Below are 17,084 nucleotides of genomic sequence, written 5' to 3'. Positions count from 1 at the left end.
TACTGCTGTGAGAGCACCTTTCTTGGGAGAACTTGAGAGAAAAATACATAAAATGTCAGATCTTACAAATTTCCAAAAGAAAAGGGAGTCAAAAACACAAGAAAAGCTAGACAACTCTAGGACAGGCCTTTTGTACAGGGAGGAATCCTTTGACCTCCATGGCCTGCTTTTTATGCCATTTTGTACAGTGGGTTCAGCAGGAGTCAGCAAGCTCCTAGCCTTACTGACAGGCAGGAACAAAGAGCATCTGTGCACTGACCTCCACTCTAGAAGCTGCTGCTCCAGCCTTGGGCAGGACCGAAGCAATGGTAGTGCCTTTCCCTCTCTTAACCAGTGAAATAAATGAGTCAAACAGGAACTAGGAAAAATAAACACATGAATTTAATCTCCAAAGTGGAACTAAACAAATAATATGCAAAGAAGAAAAAAAAAAAAAAAAACAACAAAAAACAAACAAACAGGCCATTTGCGAGCTCCAGCTATCAACTCTGCTCTGCTGCCTTCTGAAGGCACATTCACACCACCGGAGAAGAGGGGACCATTATTTATAATGACTTTGCTGTATCTGACAAAGCTGCATTCAAGAAAGTGCGGTCATATCAGGGAGAAAACGCTTATAAATCATGTCTGTGAGCTCTGCTTCTATATGGCTGGCAGCATAAGGAAAGAGCGTGCACTGAAAGCTAAAATACAGAAGAGCAGATGCTTAACTAGCTCCAGTGAGCCATGTGGAATGGAGCCTGCTGCAGAGCTGGGGTCTGAACAGGTGTGTCTAAGTGTCAGCTGGTTGGTCCCTCCAGAGATCCCAGAGCAGCTGTGAGGAAAGTTTTTTCTGGCTTCCATGTGCCTCATCCCAGGCAGCAGCAGGATACAGCGAGGCAGGCTGTGACTGCACCCAACTGATGGGGTCCGCAAGGGGTCCAGGTTCCCAAATCCATCCAAGCAGTGGAAGTGCACATACTTGGAGAAGCCAGAGCCGAGGGTTGTTTCACATTCTGTGAGATTTACAGGTCAGATTGGTAGGAAACGTCTTGATATCAAGAGATTTACTTGCAGGTTTAATCAACAACATCAAATTAAGAATAAAATAAGCACTTCCATGTATTCTTCCACCTTCTCAAGAAACGCTAAGTGTATTTCTGTTCAGACGTGCTTTCTCTGCCTTCCACATCCCCTGCTGCTGCTTAGTCATAGTCTGTGACTACGCAATCAGTTGTTATAGAATTTGTGCGAAGTCACAGATGGGGGATTAAAATTTCATTTCACTTAGGAGAACCAGAGTGAGGAAGTACGCATTCATTTACATAACTCTACAGTAATTATAAAATTTGAAAGTGGAACTAAAATGTATTAGAAAGTTAATGATTTTATTACAAAACATCTGGCTAGTGTTTTTTCTGTAAGATGAAATCCTTTTCCTTTTGCAATCACCCCAGGTACAAGATAGTTGAGCCTGATCCTGCAAAGCCTTAAGCACTTCAGTAACTTCCAACACACAAATAATCCCACCAGGACTCAAAGCATGCGCATCATGTGAATGGAATCATTGATCCAAAGCACACAGAAGTCAATAGACGCCTTGCTGCTGATTGTAATTAGCTGTGGATCAAGCTAAGCAGACACAAGCCTATGCATGACTGGGTCCTCTGTGAGGATTCTGACTTCTCCGAAAACAAGATTTAGGACCATCAACAACATAAAGACTTGTTATTGTAGCTGATATGTATCTGCACTCCCCAGGTCACCTAAAAGTAAGCCCAGATCAATCCTCATACAATACCTCTGTGTCTGTTGGCCCGGGATTGGCGTCTGGGTAGAACTGTGCTGTGAAAATTGGTCTGGTCTCATGCATAATTCCCTGCGGGAATAAAAAAAATCAGCGTAGATGACTCCTTGAAAGTAGGCAAGGGAACAGAAAGCCAGATGTTATCCCTGCAAGCACTGAAGGCCAAGGGGCTGAGATGTTTTTAGTGGCTGCTAAATTGAAACCTGTTTCATGCACAGTCTTCAAACTATGTCTTACTTGAGGAGCCTTACTATGGAGCCTTTTTATCTTCTGCTAATGTTCCAGTGCGTGCATTACCCACTGAGCTGTGCGTGGCTGAGAAACATGGAAGAGACATCACCTTCATTACAGTAGCAAACCCTATTAAATTGCATGCACTTAGCAGAGCAGATAGGCTGGTCTCCCTCCAGAGGAGATCCTGGACCAGGCAAAGAAGCAAAACCATACAGAGCAAGTAAAAGATCACTTTGAAGAATGCTGTTTCATTGTTTTTACTGCTCTGATCTGGCTCGTGCTGTTACAGAAGAAAGAAATGTTGGTCATGCTCTTTACTTCCATAACTCACTTCAAATGCTGACACAAGGCCATGCCCTGGGTCATTTGCAGGTCTGTGACGAACTGCTCTGGATGGTATGAAAGACCTAAGCTGAGTTTGGAGATGGTGCTTGTATTTCTACTTGGAGCCAGGCAAAACAAATCTCTCATTTGCATGGCCTGACAGCACCAGGCAGTGCAGGCCACTGGCAGACTACATTGTAGCTGTCACTGCTCATGGCTCAATTCCAGATGGAGGAAACCAAGATTCCCTTAAGAGAGAATCCCAGAAAAATAGCTCAGATATAAACCCGTTTCCCCCACAAATGGGCAAAGGAGCCACAGCAGCTCCTACAGAGTAACAGTGCCATCCCGGGCTGCAGGGATGGGACAGGGACAGGAGATGAGCTCCTGCCCACAGTAAGAGTTTCTGCCCTCAGAGTAAAGAGCATCCTGAGTCTGCCACATTTTCCCTGAATGCTCATGTTATTTCTAGTTACGTACTAACACCTTTTCAAAATATATTCGCTCCATAGCTTGTCAGTATTTGGAAACCTGTGCTGGCCCTGTCCAACTGTGTTGTGTCAGGTCGGTCACGGGAAGTGCTTCTTCTCTTCCAAATAGAGGACTGCAGAGGAGAGCCCATCCAGTCCTGTTCCTGCTGGTGCACCCCATGCTAGAAATGCAATGTTTCTTGTCCCTCTCCAGCGTATGGACAAATCTATAAAGGTTTAGGAGCCTGATGCTGCTTTGGGGGTAGCAGAAATGCTTTCTTCAGGTCACATGAAAGAATATCATGCTTCTAGATCCAGAAGACTCGTGTCCAGCCTTACCACCTGATTTAGGCAAAAACACCATCACACATGTCCCCAGAATTTAGCTAAAGCAAGCATGGAAGGCCTGAGAATGGAAGGGTTCAGTGTGCCAACACAGCCAAACCAAAGTCACTTCAAAAACTGAACGACACTTGTAAATCCTTTGTATTAATACCTTGTTTGGCAACATTTATCTCTGCTTAAATACACTGGCAAGGACAAAGAAAACAGGAACTGATGAACAACGAACTTACTCTCAAACCATCAGCTGGAAATTACCGCTACTTGATCCTGCAAACTATAGCCAGGATATGCCAGGACAGCACTGTCCATTCTGCCAGACTCAGTGTGGGGCATTTATACGAAACAGAAGACCCCCCCACGTGGAGTGTTACTTGGCATGAGGCCTCTACATCAGATCCTGTAAGTTGTTCTCTAGAGGCAGTTGCCTGTCTCCTCCCTGACCTTTAGGCCTTGGGATTCTATTTACATTAACAAAATAGATCAGACTCCAGTAATATCCCTTTTCTGTGCTGTATAACACAAAACCAACACATTTCAGTGGCACAGGCTAGCACCCTTGCAGTGGGGAAGTCACAGAAATTAATAAGGCAACAATTCCAGGGAAATCGTGAGGTCACTGCTGCAGTCCTTTGCTTTGGGCTAGCATGGACAGAGGTAATGGCTCACTCCCTTTTTGGCTGTAAGGAAGGACCCCGAGTAAAGGAGATGGCCACGTCATCAAGTTTAGTTTTGATGACTAATTGTAACCTGACTGCAAGCTTCCAGGAGGGAAAATAAAATGAGATAGTCTTTCTTTACTGGAGGCTGCTACGTATAGGTATCTAGGAAGTATGCACTCACCTCGTTTGTTTGGTCATTGGCATTGACAAAGAGAGGTTTCCAGCCGGGTGGGAGGGTAGAGCTGTCGATGGCATAACCGTGGTTCTGAGCAGTGATGACAGCCTGTCCATTCACTGCATTCAGGACAGGCTGGTTCTGTGCTCTGAAAGAGGAAGGGAGAAGGAAAGGGTCAGAGAACGGGACAGAAGTGCTGGATGTGTCCAAATGCCATAATGTGGAGGAGTTCATAGCTGAGGAACTATACATAGTGAACGGCTACTGCTGAACTGCTACTGATAACCAATCTCAAAATGATAAATCCTAGGAAAAACTTTGCTGTCCTTCAGTTTGGTGGGGGACCAGTTACTCAAACTCTTTGAGGCACCTTCAAAAAAAACAATGCACACCGAGGCAATTTAAATTAAAGGAAGGAGAATGGCAAGAATGAAGAAATAACTGCAAAGCACTGAACTGGTCTGTCTGGGCCCTGGGGAGCAGAAGAGCTGCTGTACCTGTTGGCCACCTGCATCTTGTAGGAAGTGGCTCCGGCTGCTATTCCAGTGATTACGTGCCCCATGCTAATTCCAAACAAAGGCTCTGGGCGATTGCTCTCCAGCACCTACAATGAAAAGGTTTTCAAAAGCTATTGGAGTGTCACTGTTCAGCAATTCCAGCATAACCCATGCTATGCTCCTAGCCCTGCTGCAGTTCCCTCACAGCAGCCACACAGAGTTTGGGAGCTGGGGAGGGGACGGGTGGAATGCAAGGCTGGCAACAGCCTACAAAGGACAGATTCCTCCTCTCCTCAGGGGGAAAGCTCAGAGCACAGCTTGCTGTCTCGGCCTACTCAAGGGGAATGAGCAGGGGTGCTTTATATTAACACATGACATTATTTCAAATGGGAGCACTGTGAAATCAAGGCTATTCCTTCACAAGGTCACAAAGGTGCTGAAGGACCAAACTCAGACAACTTGGAAAAGAGGACAAATAAACATGAAAAAATGGCCTGTGGCTATCATACTCTACCTTTCTGACATTCTGAATCACCTCCTGGGCCTTCATCGGATCCCCTGGACCTCCAGAAATTACGAGCCCATCATAGTCCATGCTGGTAAAATCATGGTCCCATGGAACCAGATGTACCTCGGCACCCCGCTGGGAGAAAATCAGAGGGAAAGACAAGCAATGAGCGGAGCAAAGAAACAAATGAATGCATGTCTGGAGGCTGAACTGGGATTTCAGCCGTTCCCTTGTCAGGAACGATAACAAGGCTATCATTAATTATGTCCAGATTATTTCCACAAGCCTGCTAGGATTTTTCATCTTTGAGCCACCTCAGTGTTTGCCAAGTATTTCTGAAATTCACTAATGAGATTGAAAGTTAGTAATTGAATGCAAAATAGGTGTGTATATACACAAGTAATACATTCACTGTCACACAATGTATTCACCCTAACTGCTAACACAGGGATCTCAGCCTCTTCAACATGCCAGCAATAGTCCTGCATGCCTATAAGGGGATGAACATACACATTAACCAGAAAACTGAAACACGTGAACCTTGTGCATCTTGAGAATGAGAGGACACCACCTTCGTTCCTCCAGTATGGCTAGAGAAGTAAGGACTGCTCCATCTCAGTGCTAACAACAGGAAAAGATTTTCAAAGAATCCTAGAATTAAAGAATCACTTTGGCTGGAGGGAGCTCAGGAGATCATCTGGTCCAATTCCTGCTCAAAGCAGGGACTTCCACTGTAGGGCAGTTTTCAGCATCTTTGGGGACAGACATTCCACAACTTCTCTGGTTCCCTGTTTCAGCCATTCTCCAACCACTCTCACTGCAAAATTTTTCCCATTTATTCATTTTTGGCCATGTTGGCACCACAGCTTCTCTAAAGATCACCTTTTGGGATTCTTCAAGGCCGGAAGGTTGCTGCACAATTCCTCTTCCTCACCCCCCTCAATACCATGCATCAATTTCAGAAAACACCTCACAGTCCATAAAAATCATCCTAAAAACAAAAACACCTGTACCTCATTTTAGGAAGGAAACCGCTACTGGTATGAATGTGTACAGCTGAAAAGAAGGCTACTGAGTACAGGCAAGGTTCTTACCAAAGCAGAACAGGAGAGAAGGATATAAAGCACTGACCTACCTTTACCAGCAGACGAATAACATTGTACTTCAACCCACAGTCAACTGCTACAACTTTAATTGGATTCCCTCTGCCATATACCTTGACTTCCTACAAAAAGAAAGGCCGTGCTGTAAGTGACAGATCACCTCCTGCCCCCCAAAACACAGGGAAGGCGGCCAGCAAAATAACTCTTCACCAACATGCAGCAACTGGTGCTTCACAGTCAACTTACAGAGAAATCTCCAGAAGTACCACAGATGTTAACACTTCATTTTTTTGTTAAAATAAAAGTTACAACACCATTTTATATACCGTTGATTACAGCAGTAACAGCAATCCCTAAGAAACCACTTGTTTCCATAGCTAATGACAACCTTTTTTCCAGTGTTTCACCTCATTAGCAGTGAAGTAGCACGTCAGCTCTCACAGATCATTGCAGCCCAAGAGAATTGCCAGACACATGGGGAGAGGTTTCCAGCTGAAGGGAAGTCATCGCGCTGATGCCAGTGGAGCAAGGCTGCTTCATGCCCACCAGCTATGGCTCCATCACACGAAACACAACCCTGAGCTTCCAGTCACAGCAGGACCGAAGCCCAGTGTGGCTGGACGTGATACATTCTGTGATAGACCTGCGGTGGGTGCCACTGAGCATCACGTATGTTCATGTGGCACCAGCAGTTGTGCACAGTTCTACACTTCTGGCACCTTCTCTTCCAGCTGCTGTTCCCATCCTGCAAAGTAAATTGTCCCTGCACATCCCCTGCCTCTGGACCATTTCAGTACACCCACTTATCTTCCTGGTTGCAACCAGGATGGAAGATGGTGGAGCCAAACCACTGTCTATTTTATGAATCTTGATACTGCAACATGGAGACATTAAGAGAAGGCTCTGGCACTGATATAGGGCTCTTTATGGATAGCTTCTTTCTGAAACTTGCTGAATTATCTTACTGGTTATGTAACTGCAGTTAGTGCCAGCATGGGATGCCGCTCATCAATAACCACATAAGGTGGGCTTCTGCTTTCTAAAAGCAAACTCTGAAAGTTGATATTCGTAAGTGTACTTTATCTAAAGTGTCCTTCCTCTTGTGCAATACACCGCTTTTTTTTTTTTTTTTTTTAAGCTAAACAACTCCCTTTTAATCGGCTTTCCTGGCATTCAAATTTCACAGCTGGGCCCCTTTATGAAGAGATGCTAAAATCCATTCCCAATATGCTGTGGTACTGGTGACAAACAATCTTTTCAAGGAAGATTAGGACCAGCCAGAAGGAAAAAACATCCCCTCTACAGGGAGCATAAAATGAAGTTTTAGCAGAATATTACAGTCCTTCCCTTTCTGTTATCCTAATTAAGTTCTTGTTTGAATTGTTTTCTACTCAAAAGAAAACAAAACAACAAGAATAGATTTTTAATGATGTAGGCAAGAGCATGTCCTGTGTGAGGACGTCTCAGATCATCATCAGGAGTGACTGCCTGCCGTTTCAGGAGCAGAGGTGAAAGAGCTGGGCTGCGAGAAGCCATCTCCCTTCACTGCAAGGTTTCTAGCTGCCGCTCACGAGCCAGCAGTTGGTCTGTACTTCTCCTCTAAACGGGACAAGAATCAGCACAGAGCCAGCAGTGTTAGCACTGATGTCGTGACTCCTGCTCTGCAACACTGAAAAGGGATTTTGTATCAGAACATCTCATAGCTCACACCACATAAAGCTATGGCAAAGTGCCTCACAATCCCTTTTTTGAGAATGAGCACGGTGAATCTGCTATTGAAACTTGGTCTTGAGAGGTATGACAGTCCCTTCAGTCAGGAGTACACAAGCAGATTCTTCGTGCACAGGCTGGTGGAACTGCATTGCTGCAAAGCAACTGCAAGGGTCTTCTACCTGCTGCCCTTCAAGCTTCTAGGAAGTGGAGTTCAACAATCTCAAGAGAATCGATGCACGCAGTTTTCACAGAAATTAATTTTGTGCTATGTGTCAGAGTCCCTTAAGAAAAACTCACACACCTTTTTAGAAGGGCTCTTGGGGACGCCTCAGTTCCTCACAACACCCCTACTAAAAAAATCCGTGAAACATTACGAACCAGAGATCTCCCTCAAATGTTCTCCTTGGCTGTTCTAAGGGCCAGGGAGAATTGTGGAACAAAACTTCTTTGAGTTATTTTAATTGCCTCCTCCTCAAAACTTCGCCCTGTCCAATTAATTAGGCTATGATTTGTTAACACCTTTCCCAACTGATTTTAGGTGCTGCTGTCTTCACAAGCCTTCCCCCACTTCTCTCACTTACTCTTCCTCTGTACTGCAGAGCACTGACCCCTCCATCTGGTCAAGAGTATGTCTACAGAGAAGCTAGACCAGAAACTCAATCAGGGAACTGTTAAAAGCCAGAGGATTTCCCTCGTGTGGTCACAGCACAACCTATAAGAAGCCTCCCAGTCTGAGGATGCTGCAGGAAGGTTCTGAGTCAGCAGTCAGGGAGAAGAGAAACTGCTGACAACAGTGGTGACAGCAAAAAACTACATGGGACTCTATGTTTAGATAGAAGTGACCTATCAGTTTCGAGCATTTATATACCTCTCACATGGTCCAGGACCCTGAACATCACAGGCACCAAAATAAATCTCCAACAAAAGTTCCTGCGAAACACTGGCAATTTTCTACACTCCCTGTCCTGTAGAAGTAGTGTTAGTCTATAGAATCTCTATCACTAATACCTAAGGATGTGGGGGACAGGAAGAAAAAATAAATGATTAAAATCACTCCAAAGGTGCAATTGATGAGCAGGTCTTACTGTATTCAGATTAATACAAAAATAGCTGTTTAGAAACAGATAGATTATCCTGGCCAGTAACTACCAACACTGAACAGCTTACTTCATTGTCAGCTTCATTTGTGACGTTGCTTTTTAAGCCTACAAAATGAAGTTATAAACATAACGAGATCACCGAAGCTCCATTAATCTTATTATATCGCCCTTTTAGAAGCCATTTTCAGCATCTTCAGAGCAATTCTGTCTTAGTAATTGCGGAGTTTAGCATCAGCAACCTTACCTATTGCTGAGTTACTGCTCAAAATGACTTCACCTGCATCTTGCAATTGCAGATCACAAACACCTCAGGAAGCAACTGCCATCCTTCTGTGTAGCAACAAGGACTAACTCAAAACACAGTGGAAGCATAGCATAAATTGGCGAGATCCCTGACTCGCAAGGCTGCCTATGCGTTCCAGTAGCATTTCAGGTAACCTGTTACTATTGGAAATCCAAGCCTGGCTTCAGGCTTGCGCTTCCATTTCCCACTCGTGCCACTCACACACCAGGTTGTGTGAGGAATCGTACACAAGTAATTATTTGCAGAGCTCTTCCACAGCCTCCCTGATCTTAAAGGAATTACAGGCATCGCAGTAAGCACAGAATTTGCAAACGGGACTCATGCTCAGTTGTCATCTCAGTCAATGCCCCTATGGCACTATATCCTATAACTAAAACCCCAAAGGGTCCATGACTCAAGACACTGGCCCTTGCATTGGTAGAAGAATGGTTACCATTTTTAGTGTAAGCCTGGTTTACTATGACCTGGTGAGTTACAGTGCTCTTCTCTTGTGGTTGAGCACAGTTTGCATGCCCTGCTAACAGCAGTACAAACATAGCTGCTGTTCAGTCCACCGACACACAAAAAGCAGCTAATGCCAGCAATATTAGAGCCAGGGAACTCCTACGCTGCTCTCTTTTTGAGGCCTACAAATACCTTCTGGAATGACCTCAACAGAATTATGCCTGAGCCTAAGTTATCAAATGTGAGCTTTCCTGAAATTCATTCAAGTAAAGCAACTGTTCTTTTGGTTAATTTTTTGAAAGTGTGCCACCCACACCAGCTCTAACTGTATCCCCAATACTTCTTTGTTTCAAAGTCTTTGTTTCAAAGACTTCCTGTCTTTGGAACAGACAATCCCCTGATCCGAGCACTGTTCAGAGTACATCCAGCTCAACGTAGCCTATTTTACAGCTTCAGCACAGCACCTAGTAAGCCACAGGGACCATACAAGGCCCATGCTGAGTTCACAGCCTTCCAAAGCTCTAGAAAGGTGAATGGTTTAAAAGAGGTCCCGAGATTATTTAGAAAAACTGGGTGATCCCCAGAGCAAATGGGGAGCAGTTAATACCTGGAGTGTACAGACCTAGGACTAAAGGAAGTTCTCACCTTTGTTGAAACTTCTGCAATTAAGTTCTGCTTATTCGGGTCTGCAAACTCTGTGGGTTGACCTTCAAATTCAATCTTCCCAAGTACTGTGCCCTGTGGAAATACACCAGTAAACAAAGAAGCACAAGTAAAGAAACTGTGAACACTGGGGCAAGGTGCTGACAGGCACAGCAACCTGAACAGCTGTTTAGAGATGGTTTCTTGACAGCTTATAGCCATTTCCAGCATCTTCAGAAGTTATGATCCCTTCCTAGTATTAAAAACAAGTCTCAACATCCTTCTTCTGAGGGAGAGGCAGTGCCACCAGTAAAATCTGTAAACAGCTTGGCAAGCTGTCTAATGACAGTAAAACAGGTTGCCTTCCAAGAGGATCAGGTTTCAGATCCCCAAATAAGATCTGGGAGTAATCCCCAAGGCAGTTTGCAGCTTTTTGGTTTTAGACACCCACTGTGAGGTCTTCAGCCACATACTGTGGATAGCTATAAGGCAGCAGAGCTGTAAAGCAATGCTGTGTGGGAGGCAGGTCAGCACAGCCGTTCGCTGAATAATCTGTTAAAAAAAAAAAAAAAATCACCTCCAGCAAGCTCTGCTTTTTACTGCTGTTATCACCTCACAGAAGCTAGGACACCCTTGATCTGCCAGCAGCATATCCTACTCTGTGCTCTGTTCATTAAAGTTCAGTGGAAAAAACCCCCATTTTGGCTTTGCTCCACTCCTGGAATAAGTGGGATTAACCTAGGGCTAAACTCTTTGCAGCATGGGGACAGGGGGTGCAATACAGAACTTTCCAAGGATGGAAGGGGATGGTGAAGCAGAGGAAGTCAATGTTTTGTGATAACTCTGAACACATGACACTATCAAGATAAAACACAACGTTCAGCTTGCCCTGTGAAGGCTGGGACTGCTCACTGGCTCTAGTGATACTTCTTTGAGATACTTCCATGGTCGGCCACACCTGAAGTATCCTTGTCATCTTCTTTAGAGACAGGGAAGTGTCATAATCGTGCATTGCCATGTGCACTATTAAGGGTAAGTTTTGAAGACAGATCTTAACAGCGACTGACATCCTTCCTCACCTTGAGGTTGCACCTTACACCACAAGGTGCTACAGAACGCTTTGTGTGCAGCAGAGCCGAACAAGTCAGCATCACCTTAAATAAGTCGGGTTCTTGGGAGCCACAGAAACTGCCAAGTGCCACTGAGTAGCCAGTCCCATAAAAGCTGATGACAAAGCCCTAAAGCCTTTCTTACAAACAGGAACTCTGTCTTACCTTGCCACTGGATTACTCAGCCAAATGCTGCCCTGAATTTAGAGTTGCTTTAACAAGTCATTGGTCATTTCTGCATTTATCACAGTAAAGCCCCATTCCCTCCCCCAATTAATATTTCATTCCATGTCTGTTTATAAAGTGTTGTGTTTGTGTTTTTTTTCCCCTCACTCCGACTAAGAAGTCTAGGAGACAAAGCTACATTATCCACTATTTTAAAAGCCATAAACCAATACCACTCAGTCCCAGTATAATGGGCATTACTGCTCTACACTGTCTGATAAGCTACTGGATAAATACTGAAAGTGTATTTACTTTGGATGAAAGGAACACTGATCCATTAAACGAAGTGTCTGAAGAAAGCAGAAAAATGTATTGCCATTTCCCATTGCATTAAACTGCACTTGTCTGCTGTCTGTAAGAGCAGGACAAACCCTTATCTTCCCATAAGAATTAATTTCTACAAATATTCTTCTATTCAGGCTGGATCATTCGTATTTTGGTTGTGGAATGAATGGGGGAGTGGGCTTGCACTACAGATTGCAGACTGGTCAACTGAAGAATAGAGCAGCTTCATATAATCCATTAGAAAAGAAAAGCCTCCGAGGCACAACAATTTACCTTCGGAATGGCTTTGATCACCGTTTGAGCAGATGTGAAAGTACCTTAACACTACCTTCCATTCAGTAATGTAATCTTGCCGATGTCCTTCAATTGTCAGCTCTCAGAAAGCAGAGAAAAGTAATGGCTATTAAAAATAATGAAAGGTTTCAGTCAAAGAAAACCAGCCTGTGTTAGGAATCCAGGTTAGGTTAACATAGCTATTCCTTAAGTCTCTGAGGAACTGGAAAGTTTCCACTGACCAAAGCTGACGCTGACTATGAACTAATATGCAACAGATGTCACAGATTTGTTGCCATCTCTGTTACTACCTGAGGCAACAGGCAAGTGACACGACAGCCTGTTGTGTTTGACACCACTACCAAAGGAGTTTCATGTACATCAGCACGTGCTGGTTCACTCATGTGGAATAGGAAACCCAGAACCTTTAGTCTTCCAAAGGGGATGAGGATCTGAGCAGCACCTGAGGTCAAGGCAACCCAGCAGTAGCATTGCTACCTCAGGTTTGCTGCGCTGTTAGAAATATGTCCCAGAAAACGGCAAGGTTAATGGAACTGGGTCGAGGAAAGGGGATCATACCTTGTCACGAATTAATTTGGACAGCATTCTGGTATCAATCCCATAGAGAGCAGGCACCTGAAGAAATCACAAGGTAAGTATAAGTTAGAGAACAAGCAGCTAAGGCACGTGAAGCCAACAGCCAGATCACTTTGCTGAGAAGAACATGCTTGTTGGTAAAGGGCTTTGGCTCTTAGCAGCTCTGTTGCCAAGGCTGCCCCACTTGCAGTTCTTCACCTTTCCTCCCCACTCCCCACTCATAAATAGCTTGGTTCTTCAAGACTTCTAGTTTCTGCATTAGAGAGCTCAAAATAAAAAGCTTATCTGGCAAATATTGGTCTCATTTCTGAGCCACGTTTTGCCTTCCTCTTGAGCACCTAACCCTCCCAGCTGCTACAGGTCAGTTGCACTCTACTGGCATATCCTCGACTCCCACCACTTCACGTCAGAGGGGTTCCTGCAGCTAACAGCTCTTGAGGTTAGCACTGTGGCAGTCACTAGGAGCAGCACTACAGAAACATCTGATATATGGAATATCAGATGGATATTCAGCTGGAATATAATCTAACATGGATCTTTTTTAATAAGAACCAAACATCCCCAAAGAATGAGAACTAAGGAACACAGAACAAGCACAGTACAGACTGGTGAAGACATCTCAAGAGAAAAGTGGTTAGCAACTCAAAGCTGGTTGTTCTTTCCCCTGTTCCCAGACACACAGGCCTGTTCTCTCCATGTAGCTATCCCACTATTTCTCACCTTTTCTTCCTGCAACCACTCCCCAAGACTCCTTGTAGCCTGCCAGTGACTGTACTCATTGCTGTAATCCAGCACCAGCAAACCTGAAACCTGCAGAGAGAAGAAATGGAATTTTGCACTGAAGAATGACTCTGGACTAGCCCTGTGCCTTCTGGTACATTCATCTGCTGCAAACCGTATCACATGAGACACAATGCCAGGCAGACTCGGCGTGGCTGCTCTGACAGAACGAGAAGACAGCAAACCTGATACCGCACAGTGGGAGAGCACAGAAGAGGTATCAGGCAGAGGGGTAAAGACATCAGCAGTTTGTCATTAATGTACCCAGACCATTTTACTTATGAAATCCATAGAATAGTGTGGCTTCCAATTGACTAAAGCTGCAAATTGCATTGAATGGAGAAAACAGTTCTTGTTAGAAAGAAAATGAAAGTTTAAGACAAGACAGAATGTTCCATTTTGATTCATTTTTTTGTTTAAGAAAGCTTTTCACTTTCTTAGTGACATTTCATTTCAAAAGTCAACTTCATTTTCCAGTGGAGTTAGGTAGTTTATAAAGGAGTCATTTCACCTCAGGACAGATAAAACATTTAACTGGCTCTGCAATTACATGGGTTTTATTTCATTTTTCAGTACTGCCACAACAGCACGGACACAGTCCTGGTCTTAGCCTATGTGCCCTGTTGCCAAAACACAAACTAGTTCCTGCGCTAGTAAGGGCAGCCTTCTTCACACAGCTGTCACCTCCCCTGTTTGTGGCAGAACAGGCATATAGAAGAGAGTTTCTGCACAGAGAAACTTATTCTCAACAGCATTTGCTCTCCCTGTGGAAACCAGTCCTGGCCAAACCCAGACAAATATGAAGCAGATAGGAATGTGAGGAAAAAAAAAATCAACAAGGGGAGCAGTTTACAAAAACTGTGTCATGTGTACCACCGAGGGGAAAGGCACCACTTCCAGACAGCGCATAGCCAGGTGCAGAAAGCACTGTGATTACCTTTTGCCACCATCTCTCCAGAAAACAATACCCAGAGGAAGAAAGAGAAAGGTTGAGTATCATTGACTCCTTTTAACTTCTATGAAGTGCCAGTAAGTTCTTGCACACACACACACACACACATTCACACACACTCAGGCTGCTAGCACCGTCCTTTGCTCAGCTCCTGTGTTGCCACCATTACCTTGATTCCATCGGACTCCAGAAACCTCCTGAGGCCCATTTCGTCCACGGCAGCTGTGTCAGGCACCCCACTGTTCCCAACAATGGGGTTAGCCAGAGTAAGAATCTGTCCTTTGTAGCTGGGGTCTGTCAAGGCTTCGGTGTATCTAGGTGAAGAAGAAACAGAAGAAAAAGTACGTTGTTCTGAAGTTGAACAGAAAATAAAAGAGGCAGTGAGAGGACAGCTCTGATTTCTCATATGACAAAAGGCAAAACCAGTAGTTATGTGAAAACATCCTTCGTAGCAAGCACATTTGTGAACACACCTCATCCTTGCTATCTGCAATTAAGCATTCAACACAGAGAACAAGGAAAGGCTTTTGCTTCTCCTGCTTCACTGAAGAAAAGCACGAGAGCTGTTCAACTCAGACCCCTTACGATTTGACGTATCACTTGAACCACAGATGACAGCTGGGGCTTGGCCATTCCCTGGGCACCCATCATCACCATCCCTTCCTTCCACGTGGTGTAAGAACTTCCCTCTCAGTAAGGGTAGAAAGCTCAAACTGAAAAGCCAGCTGACAACACAGTTGTTTGCCCAGTCTTGCTCCCTTCCCCAGCCTGTAGTCTTCAGATGTCTGGGGCTGTAACTGCCCTTTCCGCGAGGGAACAGGTGGATTAATTAACATCTACCTTTTTCTCTGGGCTCACGGAAGCAGCTACAATCATCCTTATGATTCCTCACTACTTCTCTGGGTTCTTTCCTCCTACCTGTTCTGCCAGCAAGCTCTGCCAGGGCACCAATTCTGCAGCTTCTCCCAGCACAGAGGCCTGCCATCCCTTCCAGGCGATCTCCTGGATCCCATCTGCAGGACACCCCACGTACCACTTGACCAGATTCTTACATTTTGAAGGCAGTTTGTGTCTCTCTGAAAAAGGCAGGCTGAAGACAATGCTTTGGGGTTCAGCAGCCCATGCTGGTCCCATAGCCCCAAAGCCCTCACCTTTAGCCAGAGGAAGAAGACCCAGAGACTGCGACTCCATTCCAGCACCTGCCTGAGCACTGTTCCCAGCAAGGACAGATCTGCAAGTGCAGTGGAACATCCTCCTGCAATGGAGGACTGAACCCAAGATCTTCGGAATTTAATGGAGGATCAAACCTACAATTTTCGCATAGTCTACTGGATCAGCTCTTGATCAGTGGATCCAGTTGATCCTGGCTCACTTCCAACCCCAAACAGGGTAAATACGTTCTACTTACTCATGCTCCTAATTCTGCAGCTTCAAAGTGAGCAGCCTTTCACTTTCTCCCTTACACTCTAGCATACTGTTGCACCAATCTGTTAAGCATTTGCTGTCTTTCAACTCAAAAGCAGCTGTAATTTAGCCACAGATGAACTTATCCATATAGATATTAAGCCAAATGCATCAAGACACTGCAGAATTAATCTGACCCATACAAAACATAATTTATTACTGCCATCACTGTTTAAACAATACATAACTGGCAACTCCAGCCGTCTACCAGATATCAGCAAGTCACAAGAGACATTTTTATGGTGCTTCGGACTTACTGCCAGCAGATTAATTGTCAAACACTGGGAAACTCTTCACAAAACCCGGAGTGGTTGCAGGCAGATACAGACAATGCAGCACAGCAGCCAGCTCTAAGGAATGACACATCAAATCAACAATGGCCGTGAGATATTTCCAGGTAGGCCTCCCTTGCTGTTCAGATCTGTACCTCCTGCTGCAGGTGAACAGCCACACAAAGTGCAGCGCGATCACAGAACTGCAGCAAGCACACGACGTGCACATTTAGCATCTCCTTCCTTCCGAGTCAATTGGTTATGCTTCCCAAAGCCTCTGGTAATGACAAAGGCAATGTAATTAACCTTTGCATGTTATTTGTAATCAGCAAACAAGGACAGAGAGCCACTGGGTTTAGCTGGGCTGTGAAGGCGCAGCTCTGCGTTAAGACAAAATGCCCTTTAAGCAGGCACAACGCTCGTGGGGCAGAGAGGAGCAGATGGGAGCAGGAGCTCCAAAGATGCTGCAAGGTCCAACCCCTGCTGTGCCTGCCCACGGCCCTGCCTGACTTCAGTAAACTCCCATCAATCAGTGCTCTCACCAGAGCATCCTGTGAGGCACACACACAGGCACGTTGGAGGCAAATGCAGTTACTGAGCTGATACAAGCACGGTAACATTTTGAGGGAAGAATTGCAACCCGTAACTGAAAACCTCCCCCCTTCCTCTCTCTGCCCCATTCTAAATGCTAGGATTTTTTATTCCAAACCCTTCTGAGAAGTTCATCCTCGTGCTCTTCTAATGAAAACTCAACATTGCACCCCCAAAACATCGCTCTCTGGCCTCTCTTCTAGAGTAATCTGACAACATTCCAGCCAGCTTT

General features: G+C 44.9%; 1 protein-coding gene across 1 annotated transcript in view; it reads right to left on the bottom strand.

The window, feature by feature from the left end:
• CPS1 (carbamoyl-phosphate synthase 1) overlaps positions 1 to 17,084 on the bottom strand; it is a gene marked incomplete at its 5' end in the record, with an annotated part of 88,654 nt that overhangs the window by 61,522 nt on the left and 10,048 nt on the right. The window contains 10 exons of the mRNA XM_082762853.1: positions 260 to 358; positions 1,781 to 1,858; positions 4,000 to 4,141; positions 4,491 to 4,597; positions 5,005 to 5,133; positions 6,134 to 6,223; positions 10,308 to 10,400; positions 12,776 to 12,832; positions 13,514 to 13,603; positions 14,695 to 14,839. Coding sequence (XP_082618979.1) covers positions 260 to 358; positions 1,781 to 1,858; positions 4,000 to 4,141; positions 4,491 to 4,597; positions 5,005 to 5,133; positions 6,134 to 6,223; positions 10,308 to 10,400; positions 12,776 to 12,832; positions 13,514 to 13,603; positions 14,695 to 14,839 — 1,030 coding nt within the window. The remainder of the gene's footprint in view (positions 1 to 259; positions 359 to 1,780; positions 1,859 to 3,999; positions 4,142 to 4,490; positions 4,598 to 5,004; positions 5,134 to 6,133; positions 6,224 to 10,307; positions 10,401 to 12,775; positions 12,833 to 13,513; positions 13,604 to 14,694; positions 14,840 to 17,084) is intronic.

The sequence above is a fragment of the Aythya marila genome (assembly GCF_965140915.1).
Source record: "Aythya marila genome assembly, chromosome: 6".
NCBI lineage: Eukaryota > Metazoa > Chordata > Aves > Anseriformes > Anatidae > Aythya > Aythya marila.
Note: the sequence above shows the minus strand (reverse complement) of the source record. Positions and strands in the feature narration are given on the sequence as shown.